The sequence below is a fragment of the Vicia villosa genome, unplaced genomic scaffold (assembly GCF_029867415.1).
Source record: "Vicia villosa cultivar HV-30 ecotype Madison, WI unplaced genomic scaffold, Vvil1.0 ctg.000114F_1_1, whole genome shotgun sequence".
Classification (NCBI taxonomy): Eukaryota; Viridiplantae; Streptophyta; class Magnoliopsida; order Fabales; family Fabaceae; genus Vicia; species Vicia villosa.
The window spans coordinates 300,558-320,997 of NW_026705022.1; the positions used below are offsets into that span (position 1 = coordinate 300,558).

The 20,440-nt window shown below is 32.5% G+C and overlaps 2 protein-coding genes across 2 annotated transcripts; one reads left to right on the forward strand and one right to left on the reverse strand.

Annotated features, from left to right (window-relative positions):
• Positions 1-10,696: 10,696 nt before the first annotated feature.
• Positions 10,697-12,140, reverse strand: LOC131624300 (LOB domain-containing protein 40-like). Its single transcript, XM_058895244.1, has 2 exons — positions 11,806-12,140; positions 10,697-11,497 (listed from the first exon to the last, which is right to left on the reverse strand). The coding sequence occupies exons 1-2, from the start codon at positions 11,993-11,995 to the stop codon at positions 10,911-10,913; spliced, it is 777 nt and encodes a 258-aa protein (XP_058751227.1). The 5' UTR covers positions 11,996-12,140; the 3' UTR covers positions 10,697-10,910.
• A 2,570-nt stretch (positions 12,141-14,710) lies between these two features.
• LOC131624377 (uncharacterized protein At4g04775-like) lies at positions 14,711-15,898 on the forward strand. The gene is made up of 2 exons (XM_058895329.1): positions 14,711-15,097; positions 15,812-15,898. The coding sequence occupies exons 1-2, from the start codon at positions 14,711-14,713 to the stop codon at positions 15,896-15,898; spliced, it is 474 nt and encodes a 157-aa protein (XP_058751312.1).
• The last annotated feature ends 4,542 nt before the right edge of the window (positions 15,899-20,440 follow it).

Consider the following 20,440-nt stretch of genomic DNA (forward strand, 5'->3'; position numbering starts at 1 on the left):
GTTTTGAAGTGATTTTATGAAGTCTTTAGTTGTTGTTAGTCGAGTTGGTGTCTTGCTCTGATACGTACGTAGCACTCGAGGGAATAAAACGATTGCTTTACTTATTATTTCTTTTGCTGAATTTTTATATGGTTTTGGTTTAAATTATAACTTAAAGTTACCGTGCAATGATGCTACGACTTGAATTGAATATTTATGAAGTTTGTTGATTCCGCTGCGAGTTAATTATTGAATTTAAACAAAGTGATTTTTAGTAATGATTTTATTATCATTTTAAATTTATGTGCTATGTATCTATGTGAAGGCAAATAAGCCGTAATTGTTTTTGAATGACGAATATGTGATACCTCAAATGAATTTGTTTGGAATTTATACTCTAATTTTTATTATAATAACCGGGTAGATTTGGGGTGTTACATTAGTGGTATCAGAGCAGGTCGGTCTGTCCGGCCAAGTTGTCGAGTCAGTTGAGTTGTGTGACAGTTGAATGTTGTTAGTGTTTTATTCCTTAGTACGGGACATGTGTGTGAAACACTGTTGGTACTTGTTCGTTTTGTTGCAGGGTTAGTTTGAGCGAAGTGGGGGAGAAGCTGTGCTTCTCGGATATGTTTCAGTTGTAAGTTATTGGTGCAATATATTGCTTAAGGAGACAGAGCAAGCAATGTAGAAGTTTGTTGGTTTCCGAATTCGAAGGTAACATGGATTTAAGATTTTGGTTGTTTAACAAGTCGGAACGTCTTGGAATAAGGATAATTGTTATAAGGTGGAATTTAGGAAGTTGCCATATTCAGCATTATTGGTGGACTGTGAAGTTATCAGTTTAAGTAACCGTTGCGTAGGATGTTGACGTAAGAATAATGATTAAGCGACAGATTACGGTAGACCTTGTCAAGGGATTCTTGGTAAGAGATTAGAAAAGTTGTCGAGGTTGTTGGAGCGTTCAAGTCGGAGTTAGAAATGCGAAGGGACGAGTATGATTCCAATAATAAAAAGTGTTGATAATGGTGTAAAGGAATTCTGTTCTAATGTTATCACAAGGTGTGTGTTAGCATATTCAAATGATTTTGAGAGTTATTAAAGTATGGTACTTTTGGTGACGTAAAGGATTCTATTGCAGTTGAGTAGAGATGGTGTACGCTACCATTATGGTTGTCGGCTATCTATTGACAAATTGAGGAACTGATCACCCTTAATCTCTTGTTGATAGTAGACGGGATCGTATTGGATATGATAGACTTATCTTGCCATCTTGATAATATTGGAAGTGAATGAGTCTGTGCAAGATGGTGTGATGTTGTTTATGTTGTTGGCAACTTTGGATTCATGAGAAAAGAACGATTGATGAATTACCGATAGCTTGCGCATTTGCATAAGTGTTTCCTAAAGATGTAAGTGATTTACCGCCGGAAAGAGAAGTTCAATTTTTGATTGATTTAGTTCCTGGAACCAGTCATGTGTCGATGGATCCATATCAGATGTCAGCTTCAGAGTTGAAAGAGTTGAAGAGTCAACTTGAGGGTTTGCTTGAGAAGAGGTTTATTCGTCCGAGTGTATCGCCGTGGGGTGCACCTGTTCTGTTGGTTAAAGAAGAAGGAAGGTTCTGTGAGGCTTTGTGTTGAAGCAAAAAGGGCAAGTGGTAGCTTATGCTTCAAGGCAACTTAAGATTCATGAGAGGAATTATCTGACGCAAGATTTAGAGTCGGCCGCCGTTGTTTTTGTTTTGAAACTTTGAAGGCACTACTTGTTTGGATCGAGATTTGAGGTATATAGTGAACACAAGAGTTTGAAGTAGTTGTTTGATCAGAACGAGTTGATAATGAGGAAAAGAATATGGTTATAATTCTTGAAGGACTATGATTTTGGTTTGAATTACCACCCGGGAAAAGCGAACGTTGTAGCCAATGCATTGAGTAGGAAATAATTGCATATGTATATGTTGATGATTCAAGAATTGGAATTGTTGGAATAATTTCGAGATTTGAGTTTGGTGTGTTGAAGCTTACTTGTGGTATTCTTGATGAGATTAGAGAAGGTCATAAATCGGATTTAAAATTGGATGACAAGCTGACATTGATTAATCGAGGATAAGGTGATAATTTTCGGATTGATGAGAACGGTGTCATGAGATGTCGTGATTGAATTTGTATTCCTGATGTTTCGAATTTGAAAAAGAGAATTTTTGGGATGAAGGGCATCAAAGTGGTTGAGTAATTATTCTGGTGCTACTAAGATGTATCAAGACTTGAGAAAGTTATTTTGGTGGCGAGGTATGAAGAAGGATATTGCAAAATTTGTGTATTCGTGTTTGACTTGTCAGAAGTCAAAGATTGAACATCAGAAACCGTCAGGTTTGATGTAACCGTTGTCCATTCCTGAGTGGAAGTGGGATAGCATTTCTATGGATTTTGTTTTGGGTTTGTCGAGGAAATCGATTAACTGTGAGGCAACTTGGGTCATTGTAGATGGATTGACAAATTTTGCCCACTCTATTCCGATAAGCAGGGATTATCCGATGGAGAGACTTGCAAGGTTGTATTTTGAAAAGATTGTGAGTTGGCATGGTATTCCGTTGAGTGTTGTTTCTGATAGAGATCTGAAGTTTACTTCTAGATTTTGGAAATTTTTGTAGAGTACTTTGATTATTAAGTTATGTTTGAGTTCTGTTTATCATCCGCAAGCTGATGGTCAAACGGAGAAGACGATTCAGTAGCTTAAGGATCTTTTGAGAGCTTGTATTTTGAAGCTTTGTATGGTCGAAGGTGTGGAATGCCTTTGTGTTCGTGTGAGTCTGGAGAGGACGAAAATATTCTAAGTTGGGGAGAGTTTGATAAGTGCCAATTTTTAGTGCTTTTGCATACATGTTTTGTGGCACGTATCGGGATTTTTGTTCATATTCGTTGAATAATTCTCCGTTTTGTGTATAACTGCGTATACTTTGTAAATAGTTGTATTTTCATATACTTTTATACCGTTTGATAGTTTTTGTGTCTTTTTGTAGGTATTCTTGCGTATTTGGAGCATGAGCAATAAAGTGTCGAAGACACGGCTTCAAACACGCGATTTTGTGCAACGGAACCAATTCATCAAAGAATAAGGCTCAAAATAAGGATGATAAAAATCATCAATTTGGTTGCCATTTTTTCATTTTTAGATAGAACATTGAATAAGCTTTCAAAACTTCGAACCGGACGCAAATCGGAGTTACGGTTCTCAAGTTATGGCCGAAACCGTGCAGAAATTTTTGCTGTTTCTGGTGTGTTTCGCCGGGCAAAGAGGTGCTAACAGAAACATGTTTTAAGGGCCAAAAACACAATTTTTAGGTTATGGTTAGGGTATTTTTTGCTCCCACTCCATCACCAAACATTTTTTAGGTAGATTAGCTTAGAAAATAACTTTGGAGGTTGCATACGGATGATCTGGGGTGGATTGATCATCAATCGGAGCTGACAAACCGGGAGATTTTGGTTCATTTCTCTTCTTCTTTGTGTATTTTTTCTTTGGTTGGGTTTTGTATATGATTTTACTTTGAACTCACGTAGATTTGTTGATCATGGTGTTGTATAAAGTTTGCTTTACAAACCTTTGTTGATTGTTGTCTTAGATTTTTGCTCTGTGCTAGGGATTTGGGTTGTTTTAGAGATAGACTTCTTGAATCCTTATCTAGGATGATTATCTGTTAGTTTCTGGATTTTAGAGATAGATTTAGAGCTAACAATCTTTATGGGTGTCGAAGCTTAATGCTTTCGTGTTAGTTTTGTCGGTTGAGAGATCGTTGATACGATTGATATGGATGTTTGTTATGTTGTTGAGGTGTGCTGAGAGATCGCCGCTGATATGATATAGTATTTCTCTATACTTTGGGTTAGAAATGACTTAGGGTGTGAGCGATGCCGGATGACATTGACGAGTATTGTAGGTTGAGTATAACTGATCGATAAGTTTAAGTTTGTGAGAAGTAGATTATATGCAATGCTTGATAAGTCTCTTCTTTCTGAAAAATTAATTCTTTTTGAGTTGATATTTTCTTTTCCGTTTTCATGCTTTAAACAATTCAATTCAAACTCATAACTTTGGAAACTGTTGAACGGCAGTTCAATGCACTAGTCCCTGTGGAGACGATAAATTCCGGATAAATATTTCCAAATCTTTTGTTGCTTGCCGCTTTATCGCTCCCACAAAAATCAGGCACCATCATTTTATTTATTTATTAAAAATAGTTTACATATTACCACTGTTGGATAAAGCAACTATGGTGAAATCCCGAAAAGTTCTTGGGTTCGAATTCCAGGGCCATCAATTTTCTGATTTCTCTAAATTATAGTGACACATTTATTTTTGATTTTTTAAAACTAAATATAAGCTAGATTTTACTAAGGTTAAATATTTCAATCATTGTGATATATTTTCTCCTTTTTTAATTTTTAAATGGTTAAAAACTGGTGCTTTGATAAAATTATCAAGTAAGTGAGATATCACCACGTCTGGTTTAACCAACCATAGTGAATTGTTATATATTCTTATTCAAGAAACAAAACTTAGTTTGTCATGTATATTCTGGTTTCATTGCTTTTTGAAGCGAAACACACATTAAGCGCTTAGGAAACCATTTGAACCCTCACAAGTTTTTCATTTTCATTGATGAAAAGAACCATCATATTGTTTCATCATTGTTCGCCATCGCTCAACATCATTTATTTACCATGAATATCGCTTCAACCTAATTCATTAGTAAATTTGGAAAAACTCCATCAATATTGCTTCAGTAAACGTACAAAGCAACGAAAATCGAAGGAGGAACACAAAGATACTTGCAAGAAGGAAGGATGGAATTCACATGATTTAGCTTTTTGAATTCTTCGCATGATTTAGCTTCTTGACATATATTGTAATTATTTTGTTATTGTTGTTGTTGATGTTTAATGATATGTTTATTGTTGTTGTTGATGTTATTGTGGAGTAAAAGGATGATTTTGTGTTATTGATATGTGAAGGTTTTTTAAGTTATGTATTTGCATGAATTATTGAGGATAATGTAGTTGTTGTTGTTGTTGTTAAGATTGGTTTAATGTTATAGTGTTGTTTTTATTTTGTTCTTGTTTTTAACATAGATAGACTATTCATCTAGCGATGAAACTCATACAAATGAGTGTTCTACTTTAGAGGGAAAAATTTTTTAGAGGTGCTACAATGATGGCTAGATTAACCAAAGTCTGCAACTCATGTGAAAATTTTCCGATCAAGTTTAATGATAAAACTTGAACTTGTTATGGTATGAATTCTTCCCTATTTCAAAGTTATGTTGTGTTCCTTGGACGTAGAAAAGTGAGTATTTTGATAGATGATCGGACTTAAGTATCAGTAGATTTGAAAGAAATCATATGGACAAACGTTAATTTTTAATTTACTATATTTGATAATTTTTTTAATTACTAATACATACTTATTGATGTATCTGTAGTCGATTTTTGATATTACTAATGTTGATAAGTTGAAGAAAAATGGATCTCTTATGCTGGTGAGCGTTGAAGGGGCTCTAAGTCATAGCTCACACATGAGTACATTATGAAACCTAAATTTTATCGTGAGCATCCAACTGTGAAATACAATTATATTGAGAAACATGTTTGTGAGAAGTTTGTCAAGTCTTGTAGTTCTGCTAATTTCTTGGTTAGTAGTTATATTATTTTATGAATAATAATTTTATGCTTATGATTTTTAGATACAACAATGTAAATTAATATTTTCATTATGTTTATAACAAGTTAAAAGTGAATCAGAAAAGTTAAATAAGGAATAAAATAAATACCTCCATAGATTGTTCCGTGGGGGTTACAAAAAACTTGAGGAAATACCGATTAATGAAAAACAACAATTGGGAGATGGGGCCTCAATAAGTTGTGATCGCATCCCATCTCCACCATCACGACATAAGAAGTGGGAGAGGGCACATCAAAGATGCCTCACTTGTTGTTGTTGAAAAGATTGTAAGTAGATTCTTTTGGCAATTAGAATATTAAATGTAGGATTTGTTGTGTGCAGGATTTTTGGTTTGTAGTTTAAATTGCTTTGGTAATAATATCTTATTCATGTTGAGTAGGATTTATTGGTTGATATGGTCAGTCAATTTTCTTTTGTTCCACAAGTACAACATGATATATTAGTAGAAGCAATCAGAACAAAGGAGCATGGTGGACGTGTACGTGGTGTTGGAGAAGGCATCGACATGAAATTATTCTTTGGCACATCAAAAAAGAGTAAAGAATTGTGAAAGAAAGAGATGAACGTGCTCGTTGATTAGAAGTTAGCACATGAACGAGAATCCTTAAATAAATATTTGGAAGATAAATTAGTACATGAGCGCAAATCCCAAAAGAACGAGTTAGAGGAGACGTACGATATGAAGTTGTAAGATGCATTAGCACAGGAGCGGAAAATGCACAAGAAAGAGTTAGAGGAGCTTTATGTTGTATATGAAAAATAGTGTTTTGTGCATTGAATTTGTTTTGTGTCGATGTAGGATAAATGTTGTTTATATGAATTATGTGTTGATGTTCTTTTTATAATGCAGAAATTGACACGGATGGATGTAATTGTCCAACCGAGTACAAATGAAGATGATAAATTTTTTGAAAAAGTCTTTTTAGGTTGTGCGAGTACAAAAGAAAGTTGTTCAGCCACCCATACTCATATCAAAAAAGAGATGATGGTTCTTTCTAAGGATTCTTTAAGAAAATAGGTATGTTTCATTATGGATGTGGAAGAGCTCATTCTTCTTCCGTTAGAGCATAATCGTGAGTTAGAAGATTTATATCTCGATCTTGAAGATATAAAGGATTTTTTATTTGGAAATGAGTTGTTGGACATAACGATACTACAATTGTGGTGCACGTAAGTACAATTTCTATTATAATAAATGTCAATTTTAAATTTGTGCACATCAATAATTTTAATGTTAAGACTTTTTTTTTTTTAATTTTATTTATCCATTTAGGTACATGCATCATTTGTTTTAATAAAATAAAATAAATAATAGATTTATAGATTCTTGGACCTATATAGTATTTAATTTACAGATAATTCTCTAAAAGTGATTAAAACATACATATCATCACAACTAAGAGAGAAGAATAGAGACGGTTACTTAGCACCATTTATCAATTCGTGAGTAATTTTAAAATTGTGATTTCTCTATTATAGTTAGTTTTCATATTTTTCAAAAATCTATTTTCAATTTTTTCTGAAACTTTAAAAATTTATTTAATTATTATTATTTAAACACAATTTGACATTAGAAACTTAAAAATTAAACTAATCATATAATAAAATAATTGACATTAGAAACTTCAAAATCATCACCAATTATATTTTCAAAAGTATATTTTCAAAGTGTTAATATTATATTTGTTAGTTTAATATTTTAATAAATTTATAAATATGATATTATTTTAATATAATTATTTTAATAAATAATATTTTAATAAATAATATTTTATTTATAAATGAATAATATAAATAAGGGTTAAATATGCTTTTCATCTCTATAAATAATCCATCATTCAATTTTAATGCTTCTAAAAAACATTTCGAATAATAGTTCTCCTAAAATTTTTCATTCTCAATTTTAGTTCCTATAGTCTACTTCCTCTAACGGAAGCTAACGTGGCAAGCCATGACACATAAAATCAACATATAAAAAATTAGTATTATTGCAAGGGTTTTAAACCTCCCTAAATTCCTATATTCTCTCAGCTTTATGAGCAATCTTTCAAGTGTTTTTTTTGGGTCACTAACTCATGTATAATTGAAGGATTAAACATCATTGCTTTGTTCACCAAAGCCTTTTCAGAATCTTTATGGTCTGAACTTTCGGCTATTGTTATTTTTAGAACTTTCATTTTCCTGACTTTCTTATTTGTTTCATTGATAAGCCAACTACATTCTCTTTGTCATTCCATCGAGTTCAGCTTGATATTGAGCCACTTTAAAATATCACTCCAAATCTACATAGGAACTCTACATTCAAAGAAGAGATGTTTCAATGATTCCTCACCATCACAAAAACAGCCATTTTTCTCATTTATGATGTCAAAACAAAAGAGTCTATCCTTTGTCGGTAGTCTACCTTTGAAAGTCATCCATAAGATAAATATGGCTCTTCGTCTCGCAATAGTTGTTGAATAGCATTCTCTTCCAAATCACGTGCTCAAGATCTCCCATGAGTGTTCTATACATGACAATTGTTTTGTACTTTCTATTTTGAACCACATCCTTCCAATAATCATTATGATTTTTTTAAAATACTGAAAATTTTTATTTAGTACTTGCCAATGGAATATTTAAAAAAACTATATGTAATTTCTTTTATGTATTTTATTATTTTATAAAATTTGAAAATATTAAAAATTAATTTCAAAGAAGATTATTAATTACGTGATAAAATTAACATTATCATTAAACTATGATAGTCTATCATATCTTTGTGATGTTTATATCAAAAATATAAAATGATAAAATAATATATATTTTTAATTAGTTACCATTTGTGCATTAAATAGTAAATATATGATAGAATAAGTGTTTATCATTCGTCTCTATCCAACTCTATGATATATCATGTGTCTCTACTTTTGAATTTGTCAAAAATCACTGAAATTTAGAAAGTCACTTGATCTACAGTAAATGTGTGAGAATTAATTAAAACAATTTTCTTTTAATTTATTAGAATAAAATATGATTTGTGTGGTGTTTCTTGTTTGGGGGGGTATGAAATCAAATGAGATTGGAGGTAAAAGTTTCCTCTTGTGATTCTGAAAAACCAAACCCAATTTGGGCCAACTTAGAAGCAATGCTAACTAGGCTAAGAAAGTCAGCTCTCAATGTTTTTTTTGAAAAGTTGGCAAAATGAGAATAATAATTCAGGAAATTTTCAATCACCCCAAAATATTTTTAACTTTTTCTTTTAGTGAATAGAACATACATAATACATTCTTTTAGTACATGTTTAGATTTACTTTCTTGAGACGAAAAGAAAAAGAAATTGTTTATAAAGAAGAAATAGACTCTAACTGAGACCAATTACAATAAGCATTTGTTTGAATTGACTTCCTCAAATTTATTTACTTGTGATATTATTCGTGTGATTTTATAAAAAATAATGTATGATATTTTTGTATAAAAAATTAAACTTATTTTCATAAATTATTACACAATGTTATTGTGAAGCATTGTGGAAGACGAAAACAGAATTAGCGGAAAAAGAAAAGAAGATGAAATTGAATTTGATTTCTATATCAATACAAGGAGCCATAGAGGTTATGTATATATTGGACTTAAACAAGCTTAGGCCCATAGTTATGTGACCCAGTACAATAAACCCAATAGCGTATAACAGTCATACTGCTATATTGGATTTTCTTCCTAGTTTGATAACCCTCAAATTAGGTTTTGTTGTACTGAACTGAGTTAATAATTTACTGTGTTCTTTATCATTCTGCAGTTTATTTCAGTTTTGATATTTGTTTTGTCAGTCAGCAGATGTTATAACATTTGTTTGACATTGTTGGTGTAAGTGCCTGAATTTCAATGATAGTACATCTCAGAGAGTTGGACGAAATTCCAGAACTTTGTCATGTAGCTCGTCACCGTATTCAAGCTCAAATATTTCCATATCACATACATGATCTAGGCAGAATCCCATAATTTCACCTCAGATTATATATCAACCTCTTCAATGCCGACCTCGATTTCTCCTTCCACAATTCTAGGAGCAACAAATTCAGTCGCTACACCATTAGCTGGCATACGATTCCCATTAATTACATCGACACATAATTTCTTCGTTGGTACTTCATATGTTGTTGTTATAGGGGTTTCTAGGGTTTGTGTTGTCTTACTCTCATCAAGATGTTCTTCGGAATTATCCTCCTTTCCATCAATAGATCCCTCTTCACCACTACCATTCATCTTCTTTTTCACCACTACCATTCATCTTCTTTGAACTCTATTGCTTAACCGTGGCAAGAAATAATGGTGAGAGAACCTTCTTCTTTAGCCTCTCTCTCCCTTGCGCCATAGAACTACAAAGAATTAAAACCAATTGAACTACAGAGAATCCATTAAAAAGGTTCAGGGAGCTATTTTTAATTATCATTATTAAGTTATTTATTTAATTATTGACGGTAAAAAATATCACTTTTAGTAAATGAACTCGACTACGTCAGCTAACACTTGGGGGCTACTGTTTCTATTCAATAAGGCTCGATAAAACTTTTGGGTGATCAAAATCCAATATCACAACTTTAAATTTTTATAAATTTAATACTACCAACACTCTAAGTACATATTATCTATGTTCCTTTATATAAGATACAACTCAGTTTTTAAGTTTATAAAATAATCAATATATTTGGTCAGTTTAAAGACTAAATACATTAATTATTCATTAAATTTATTAAATTTAAAAAATGAGTTGTCTCTAATCATAGATAATATTTTCTAAGTATAAAATATTCCTACTTTTGATAGCTATTAACTTAAGCTACCCCATTAACATACTATAGGTCAATCGAACACACCATTAACATTTGTTTTCACTTATTTATATCCTCATCTTCCTTCTTCACTATGACTATGACTCGTCAGATAAATATAATAATTCTATGTAAATTTCACCTATTTTTTAACTATTAGAAAAAAATCAATTAAATAAATACTTTATTTTAATTATTTTTTCTACATACCCAAATTTGTACATCTCCACATTCTCAAGATCAACCCCAAAAAAGGGGAAAGTTTCAAGAAAATTAAAATAAAGCATGATAAAAAAGATTCTTCTTCTACCTCTAAACTTCTCAACTCTTTCAAAACTCTCTTATATAGAAGCCGATTAAGTCGAAAACAGCTCAAGCCGTTTAAGCCGCAAACTCAAGCCCAAGCTCCATCTTGCAAGAAACACTACAATCCTTCAACTCAATTTTCCTCTTCTTTATGGGAACCAAATATTCCTCACGTGCAACCGGTTCAATCCCAAGCCTCAGCTCCAAACCAACAACATCACTCACACCTTCCTCGGCTCGGTCACTTACCTTAGGTTCGGATTCCGGTTCTTCATGAAAAATAATCGAAGTTTCCACTGAAACCCCACTCTCATTATCTTTACCCGGTTCACTCCCCGACGATCCAGATCGGTTCGCCTCATCAACTGAACCGGTTTCTTTACTGAGCCCCGGCTTCACGGCTCGTCTGAACCGAGACCGAGTCTTGACTCGCTGAGTCTCCTCCGAGTTTCCATCTTTGGACACGTGGCGTATGTCATAGGCCTTCAACGGTGGGCCACTCGCAGCCTCTGAAGCAATCGGCGTAATCGGCTCACCTTTTAAAACGGCTTCAACCGCAGCTTGACAGAGCTGCCAGCTTCCAGACCATAATAAACCCACAGACCCATAAACCGGGTTCACGATCCTCCCACAAGCCTCATATAGCAATGATCGAAAAATTGCTGGAAAAAAAAACCAAAAATCACCATCAATAAGAATTTTAGATATGAATTTTCAAAAAAAAAAACTCTAAATTCTTTAGAAATCCAACATGCATATCAGATCAGCTCAGATATATCTGTTATTCAATAATTCAGTTAAAAATTCAACATGCATATCATATGCTTTAAATATTTCAACTCAAATACAATAATTGATTTAAAAATTCAACATGCATATCAATATTGGGCTCAGATACATCATTTATTCAATCAATTTCTGAAAAGTGAAATTTTACTTATAATAGTGATCGGATTGAGCAATTGTTTACCTGGACGAAGATTTTCTTGGCCAGAATTGATGAGGTTGGTGAGACCAGCACGACCATAAAACTTAGCAAGAAAAAGAGTTGCATTAGCTTGTGATTTAGGACACTTGATCCATTCCAAACATGGTCTTATGCTACAATCTTCACTACACCCTTTTCTTAGAACTCTGCATCCATTACAGGACATTCTCATTTTGATGCAACCCTTTGTTTTCTTCTTTGCTTCAATTTGATTAAAAGTATAAAAAAAATCAACTTTTATGTAAAATAGGAAGAAGGGTTTTTTTTTTTATTTGGTTTTGGTAAGAGAGAAAGGATTGAGATTGTGGGAGTGAAGAGGCAATTATATAGTTGTTTGTTGGGAGTTTCCGGCGCTGTTGGGTTTTTTCACATGTTTAAGGAGACGCGCAGCTGTTTCTTAGCAATTGTTTTTTCTAGGGAGTTTTATTTTTTGTGTGCATAAAACAGTGGATTAATTTTATGTTTCTTTTTCATAAAATAATTTAAATTGCTAGATGTGTTTTACCATTTTGTTCGTTTTACATTTTTTTTAATTTGTAAGAAAAATCAATAAATAAAAATCAAATAAAGTTATATAAAAATTAAAAGTGACAATTTTTTCACACCATTTTTTAAAGATATAAATGTAATATTATTATATTATTAATAAAACATATATTTAATTATTTGTTTATTCAACTAGACAGAACACTTTAAATTTTAATGGATAATATTATATCAGAGATTTTTTAAGTTATTTTTTAATAAATTGGTCATTTAAGTTTTTTTATAATAATTTGATTCTTTAAATTAATAAAGGGGATCTTATTTTATGTATTTTGGATACTACTTTTTTTTTTTTATTTAAGATACTACTTTATGTATGATGATGCTTAAAATAACAGTGCTTAAAATACTATGGTCTAATAAAAGAATTACAAAAAAAAAAAGTAACCGTGCTTAAAATAACGAGTAAAAAAAATTTTAAGAACTCGCCTATTAGAAATAATATTTTTTTCTAGTCTCATATAAACAACTTAAAAATAAAATTCACCTTTAAAAATTGCTAGTATATTCTTTTTAATTTTACCCTAGAAATTATTAAGAACATAGAAATGTGAAAAAAAATAAAATTATATTTAAAATAATAATATTGAATATAATAATTAAATGTGACTTTTGTTTATATTTAAATTTATGGAACAAAAATTTGTTTCTTATACTCGAAACCGAAGAGAACTACTTAAAGAGTTGTAATGTAATTATGTCACTAAAAGCATTCAAATCAGGCAAAACTAAATTTCATATAATATATTTCATTATCTCTCAATATATGATTTTTAATTTTTAGTTTTAATTTTAATATAAATTTTTTTCTCATTTATTTTCTCTAGTTAATAATATGTGTATACGTTTTAAAGCGGTATATTCTATTTTATGTTTATAATGTGTGAAACACACTAATAGTTAGCAAAACAATTTCATGAAAGTCACATTTGTTTTGTTAATATATTATATTTTTTTAATATGTATACAAAAATATTAAACATTGTGTACATCCCAAATTTTTAGCTTAGTCAAGATATCTCTTTTAGTTTGGAGTTTGGATGAGATGATGGTTTATGGACATAAGAATTCACACGACTAGAAAAACCATGACAGAAGTCGTCCTTTCAGGTTAGGAACAAGGCTTATAAAGGTTCCCAGATAGATCATAGGAGCCAAACCTTGATAGAAGTCGGTTTATCGGGTTGATAATTCACTGTAACTGTGAAGAGGCATTTCAAGGGGTCGCATAGAGGTTGCGAAGTTGATATTTGATTTGCTAAAATTCATGATTAGTGGCAATTATTGAGACGACAGACTTTACCTTGAGCATTTAATCATGAAAAACGTAGAGGCAATTCATTATGGCTAATTGTTGGAGGAATAAGAGGGTTGAATGAAGACTATATAAGGAACACCGAAACAAATGTTAAGGAATCGAAAAATATCTAACAAAAAGATATTGATAAACAAGCACACTCGAAACTAATATTCAAGCATTTGCAATGTCACCTGACTAGCATCAGGGAGAATATCCAAACAGTTTTCTTAGCAAGAACATTAGGCGCCCATCGTGGGGCCTCAGTAAAAATTTCCTGGGCCGCACAAAATTCAACTAGTCTTACAGCATTGTAATGTATAGATCATCGCCCAGCAGTCCTCCTCTTGAAATTACATAGTTATTGGCGGTCGTAGAAGCGTTACGACAACAAAATCAGGGGTGGCCCTGAGCACGGGCTCGCGGGGCGGGAGCCCAGGGCTCCATAATTTTAGGGGCACCAAAAAAAAAAGTCTTACTCCTATATATATTAAAAGAGAATTTTATATTACAAAATGTTTTGCTAATAATATTTCTTTAAAAATATTGGTTAACAAAATTATAGGGGCACTACTAATAAAATAGGCTTAAATGCAACTTTGGTCCCCCTATTTGTCATTTTTTTTATTTTGATCCCCCACTTTTAAAACCACCATTTTAGTTCCTATTTTAAGTTTTCAAATTTCTTTGGGTCCCTGAATCCATTTGGTGCAGAATTTTAATGATGTGGCGTGATTTTAGCCTACGTGTCAATGTCAGGTCATTTAAATATTAAGTAAATTAATTTTTTATTTTATATTTTAATTTAATATTTTAATTTATTAAAATAATGTCATTTAAGTTAACATTTTATATTGTACTATATACTCCTCATGAAACCCTAAACGCCTCTTTCAAGTTTCTGTGTTAGCTTCGAGCCGCTTTCTTCCACCCCAATCGCCAACCTTCAAGCCTTCTCCACCATTCCTTAAATCCAACATCTTCTTCTCTTTGTTCAACATCTTCTTCTCTATATTTCATAACCATTTTGTATTACACCAAAAAATGTCAGAAACAAATTTCTCTTTTGCCTCATCAAATTTATCCGGTGCTAGAAGAAGAGGTGGTAGATGTTTTTGTGGCCTTGAATCTCCATTGATGACTTCGTGGACTTACGAGAACCCAGGAAGAAGATTTCATGGCTGTGGTAATTACAAGGTGATGAAGAAAAAAGGTTGCAACTACTTTCAATGGTACGACGAAGACATGAGCAACCGAGCAAAAGATGTGATTAGAAGTTTGAAAGACAAGAACGACGAACTTGTGGACTTATTTAGGGACACCAAGAATAGGGAAGATTTACTCCAGATGAAGATTAAGTTTATGTCTTATTTTGTTGGTTTTTGTATGGTGTTTGTAATATTAGGTGTATTTGTATTGGTTGCAACATATGTACTCAAATGAGATACTCCAATGTTTGTAAATGGTTGTAATTTACTTTGTCTCTTTAATGAAATCAAATGGTTGTAACCTGTTTTGTCTCTTTAATGAAATCAAATGGTTTTGTGTTAACCTGTTTTGACATTGCTTTTGACAGTATTGAACAATTGAATTCTTTATGTTTAGTGATAAAAGTATGCATAACTGATGTATTGCATTATCTTTGTTAATATCACTACCAATTGAACCAATATGATAAATGGGATCATTAATTGAACCAATTGAACCAATATGTCTGTACTGCTACCTCTAAATTCAGAATTCCTATTTGGAATAAGAAATCTATTTGCTTCTCTGTACACATTGTCTGAAGCTGCACAGGAATAATATTACAATTCTGTTAGCAGTAGCTTGGTGATGCTTGTATCCAAATTCCTATTTGGTGATGATGCATAGAAATCTAATTCCTATTTGGAATAAGAAATCTATTTGCTTCTCCTATTTGGTGATGCTTGTATCCAAATTCCTGTTAGCAGTAGCTATATCAGTTGCGTTCTTCTTGAGCAGTAGTTCCAACCTATGATTGTTCAATCCTTTGTTCTCATTTAGAAACAATATTACAATTCTGCTTTCACTTCTATCCGTGTAAATTCTAAGGAAAACTATTAATATATGATAGATGTCTTACAAATCTGTTAGCCTAATACTTATATGCTAATATTGTAGCTCAATTGTTGGTGTAAACTACAATCCCAATTTTATATGATACTAGCTGATTATATTGAGACTGCAGACAAACACATTCAAATTTAAAGTTCATGGATAAAAGTAACAAAATTGTTTATGATACTAGCTGATTATATTGAGCTGACATTGTAGCAGCACTGTTATTTTATAGTAGCTGATTATTGTAGCAGCACTGTTATTCATGTGATTATTGCAGGCACATCCATCATGTCTTTCCAAGCTTTAGGATTGAGCTCTTTCATGTGATTCATTGATCTTTGCCATCCAGGTATTGTTGTGGCCCGAGCTGCCCTCCATAGCGCTTCCTTCATTATTATCCCAGGATATTTCTTCCTCCAATTGCCATATAAGTGTTTAACACACAGCCGATGTTCAACATGTTGGCTTGTCTCTAGAATAGCCGGTACCAAACCCTGGACAACAAGATAACAATTACATAACAATTAGATAACAACTAGATAACAATTAGATAACAATTAGATAACATACCTTCTGTTGATCAGATATAAACCCATAATCCATTTGTTGCACGGAATTTAAGTCATCAAGTAATAACTTCAGGAACCATTGCCAAGAGTCCTTCGTTTCAGCTTCGACCACGGCATAAGCAATTGGATAAATCTTGTTATTTCCATCCTTACCAACAACACCTATTAACTGACCTCCATATTCCCCTTTTAGAAAACAGGCATCCAATCCAATTAAAGGCCTACACGTAGTTGCAAACGCTGCCTTACATGCTTCTAAGCATACGTATATTCTTTCAAATACCGGACCTGCAGCTGAATCTACACACTTAATGATAACAGTAGAGTTTGGATTCGACCTTAACAGCTCCTCAGCATAACTCCTTAGATGGTTAAACTGTTCGCGACCAGCACCTTGAATCAATTCTATTGCCTTCCTCTTGGCTCTATATGCTTGATGGCTTGACAACTTTACCCCCCACCTTTGAAGACCTTCTGCAACCAGGCCTTTACTTTTCATTTCAGGAGTGTGCCTTAAAGTATCAACAAATTTGCGAGCTAACCATTGTGTTGTCGCTTGTCTATTCTTGGCTGTCCTATGACAAGTATGTTGATCAACGAAGCTAACAACTTGCCAAAATTGGTTGGTAGACCTCTTGCTAAACCTAATATGAAATGGACATCCTTCAATACATTTGACAACAACTCTCCTTTTGTCATTTTTCTTGATCACAAGACTCTTGTTTTTCTCCAATGCAAACTCCTTGATGGCATCTTTGATTTGATCTTTATCCTTGAACATCATCCCTAATTCAAATTTTGTATCTTTCTTAAAAGTTGGATACTCCTTTATCGCATCTTCAGCATCACTATCCGGTGGAGTACGAAGTACTTCTGAATCACAACTATCATTATCAGAAGTGACATCCATCCTTGAAGAGTTTTGTGTTGGAACCGTAGGGAGAATTGTGGTCCAATCAATTCCAGCATCAGTACCTAAATCCAACTCATCAAAAACAACTTCATCATCATCCTCATCTTCCTCACTGCTCATTTTATAATCGGGATCAGATTCACTTTCTTCATTTGCATCCTCCACATTTTCCTCCTCATTTGCATCCTCCACATTTTCATCTTCATTTACATCCTCCTCATTATCCACATTTTCCTCTTCATCTTCATTTACATCCTCTTCATTTGCATCCTCCACATTTTTCTGTTCATTATCAACTTCCTCCTCCACATTTACTTCCTCCACATTTTCCTGTTCATTATCAACTTCCTCCTCCACATTTACTTCCTCCACATTTACTTCCTCCACATTTTCTTCAACCTTGTGCTCAACGTAAATGTCAACGACTTTAAATCCTCTAACGTCTTCCACAAACCTTAACACGTCGCTATCATTGTTCTACGACCTAAGTCCACGGGAAAATGAAAAGTTTGGATTCCAATACCACACACACTTTATGTTACAATACCCCTGAGCTTTGATCATATCTTCGATTTGCATATAGGACAGGTAGTCCACATCCCAGTCCCAATCCATCTCAGTAACAATGTCACCAACATATAACTTCACTGGGTTGTCGACAAAACATCCCCGATGGTGTATTCGGAGTCTAACCAGTTGAGTTTCTGAAGGCCTACAACAGAACACGACAACACGACAAATTAGAATCTGGGACCACAACATAAACATGGAAACACAAACACTACACCACAACATAAAGAAATCAGAATTTGGGACCACATCAAAAACAAATCAAACCCTAAAAATGGATACACAAACACGGGACCACAACATAAAGAAATCAGAATCTGGGACCACAACATAAAGTAAACGCAATTTTACCTGGAGACGGAGCTGGGTGACGCCATCGAATAGTGTGACTGTAGCAAACGCAATCGAATAAGAGACAACGTTACTTGGGTTATCGAAACCAGTTCCACTTCGTCTTCGTCGCAGCCTAGGGTTCTTCGTTCTTCATTTTCTTTAGTTACAGAGTAATGATCGTAATGGAAAACAAACAGTGTGGTTTTTGTTTAATTCCATTTTGTTTATTTTCTATTTAACTTAAGTGACATTATTTTAATTAATGAAAATATTAAAATAGTTATGATAATATAAATCATTAGTTTAAGTAATATTTAAATGACTTGGCATTGACACATCAGCCCAAAACACGCCACGTCATTAAAATTATGAACCAAATTGACTGGGGGACTAAATCCAAGCAACAAAGTTAAAATAGGGACTAAAATGGTGGTTTTAAAAGTGGGGGAATCAAAATCAAAAAAAAATGCTAAATAGGGGGACCAAAGTTGCATTTAAGCCAATAAAATAATGTAATTTCTCATAAATAAAATATAGAGTAGAATAAAATCAATTAATTACTCTAAAATTAAATTAATTAATATATCCATAATTTTAGCAACTAAAGATTTAATTGAGACACTAAAATTAAAAAAAATGATATAGAAAATATTTTGTATTATTGATTCCAAAATTAAGAGTGAAGCACTACTTCAACTAGCTGAGCAAGATAATGATCCCTAAAATAAGAGTGAAGTTGAATCTTTAGCAACTCATGAAATTGGAAACTTTGAATTTTTAGTAGCTATGATTATTTGGTTTGAATTGTTAACTGTTGTTAATGAAATTAGCAAAAGTTTGCAACAAAAAAAGAAATACATGTGTATTGATGTGGCTATAAAACTAGTAAAATGTTTGATCAAGTATTTGAAAAAATATAGAGAATATGAATTTGTAAATACTAAGGTTAGTGGTGAAAAGGTTGAAAATGAAATAGAGATTGAATGTGTGTTTATTCAAAAACGTCAAAGTAATAGAAAACAACACTTTGATGAGAATTCATCTCAACCCACACAATTGAATCTTGAGTCTATTGAATAGTCTTTTCGAAATCATTATTTCTTATATATTATAGATCAAATAATTGGCTCACTTGATAGAAGATTTGAGCAGTATAGCACATATGTAAATATTTTTGAATTCTTGTTTAGTATTGAAAGACTTAGATCATTATTTGATAGGAACTTAAAAGCATGTTGTAAACATCTTAAAACTTGTTTAAAACATGACGATTCTCTTGATCTTAATGATGAAATTTTGTTTGAAGAATTGAAAGTTATTAGAGAAGCTTTAACCGTTGAATCAAAATCAAGTTATATGATATTGTGTTCTTTAAAGACTTTTAATTGTTTTCCTAATTCACGCATATATTATAGAGTAATATTGACTATTTCTATCAGTGTTGCATCTGCTGAAAGAAGTTTTTCTAAATTAAAATTATTAAAATCTTATTCGAGGTCTACTATGTCACAAGATAGATTAAATAGTATTGCGTTGATTTCAATTGAAAATAATTTTTTGAAGAACCTTGATTATGAACAAATTATTAATGATTTTGCAACAAAAAATGCTAAGAGGATGATATTTAAATAATTTTAAAGGTTTGGTCATTTTTTTATAAGAAAAAAGACGGGATCAAGAAGAATAATAATAATAATAAGTCTCTTTATAGTGGTTTATGTTTTGATGTAGTATAAACATTGATTCAGCGATCAATATTTCTATTCTTTTTGCACAATGTCAAATGAAAATGTGTTTTTTATGCAACTATTTCTTTTATCCTTATGTATTTATTGTTAAAAAATTATAGGGGCACCACTCTTGTGATTCGCCCAAGGCACCCAAATTCTAAGGACCGGCCCTGAACAAAATGAGTCGTTCTAGATAGCGTTCATACATTCCGTTAAACTGAGAACCGGGATGTGGGAGGAAGAAGAGGAATTTCTAGGTCCACAACCTCTAGTAGAGATGATATGGGATGATCAAGTCTCTGAAAACTTCAAGCCACCATCCTTGGCATCTTTCGATGGCAAGAGTGATCCTCAATAGCACATAATTGCAATCAACAACCAGATGACAATCATTGGTGCCTATGATTCTCTAAAATGCAAACTTATGGCGAGAACGTTCAAAGACGTGGCCTTGAAATGGTATATGGGTTAACTCAAATTTTCAATTGTCAATTGTCAAGACCTGACCATGAAAGTGGTACAACATTTCTCTACTAGCAAGCATGGAAAGGTATCAACAATAAACTTGCTCAAC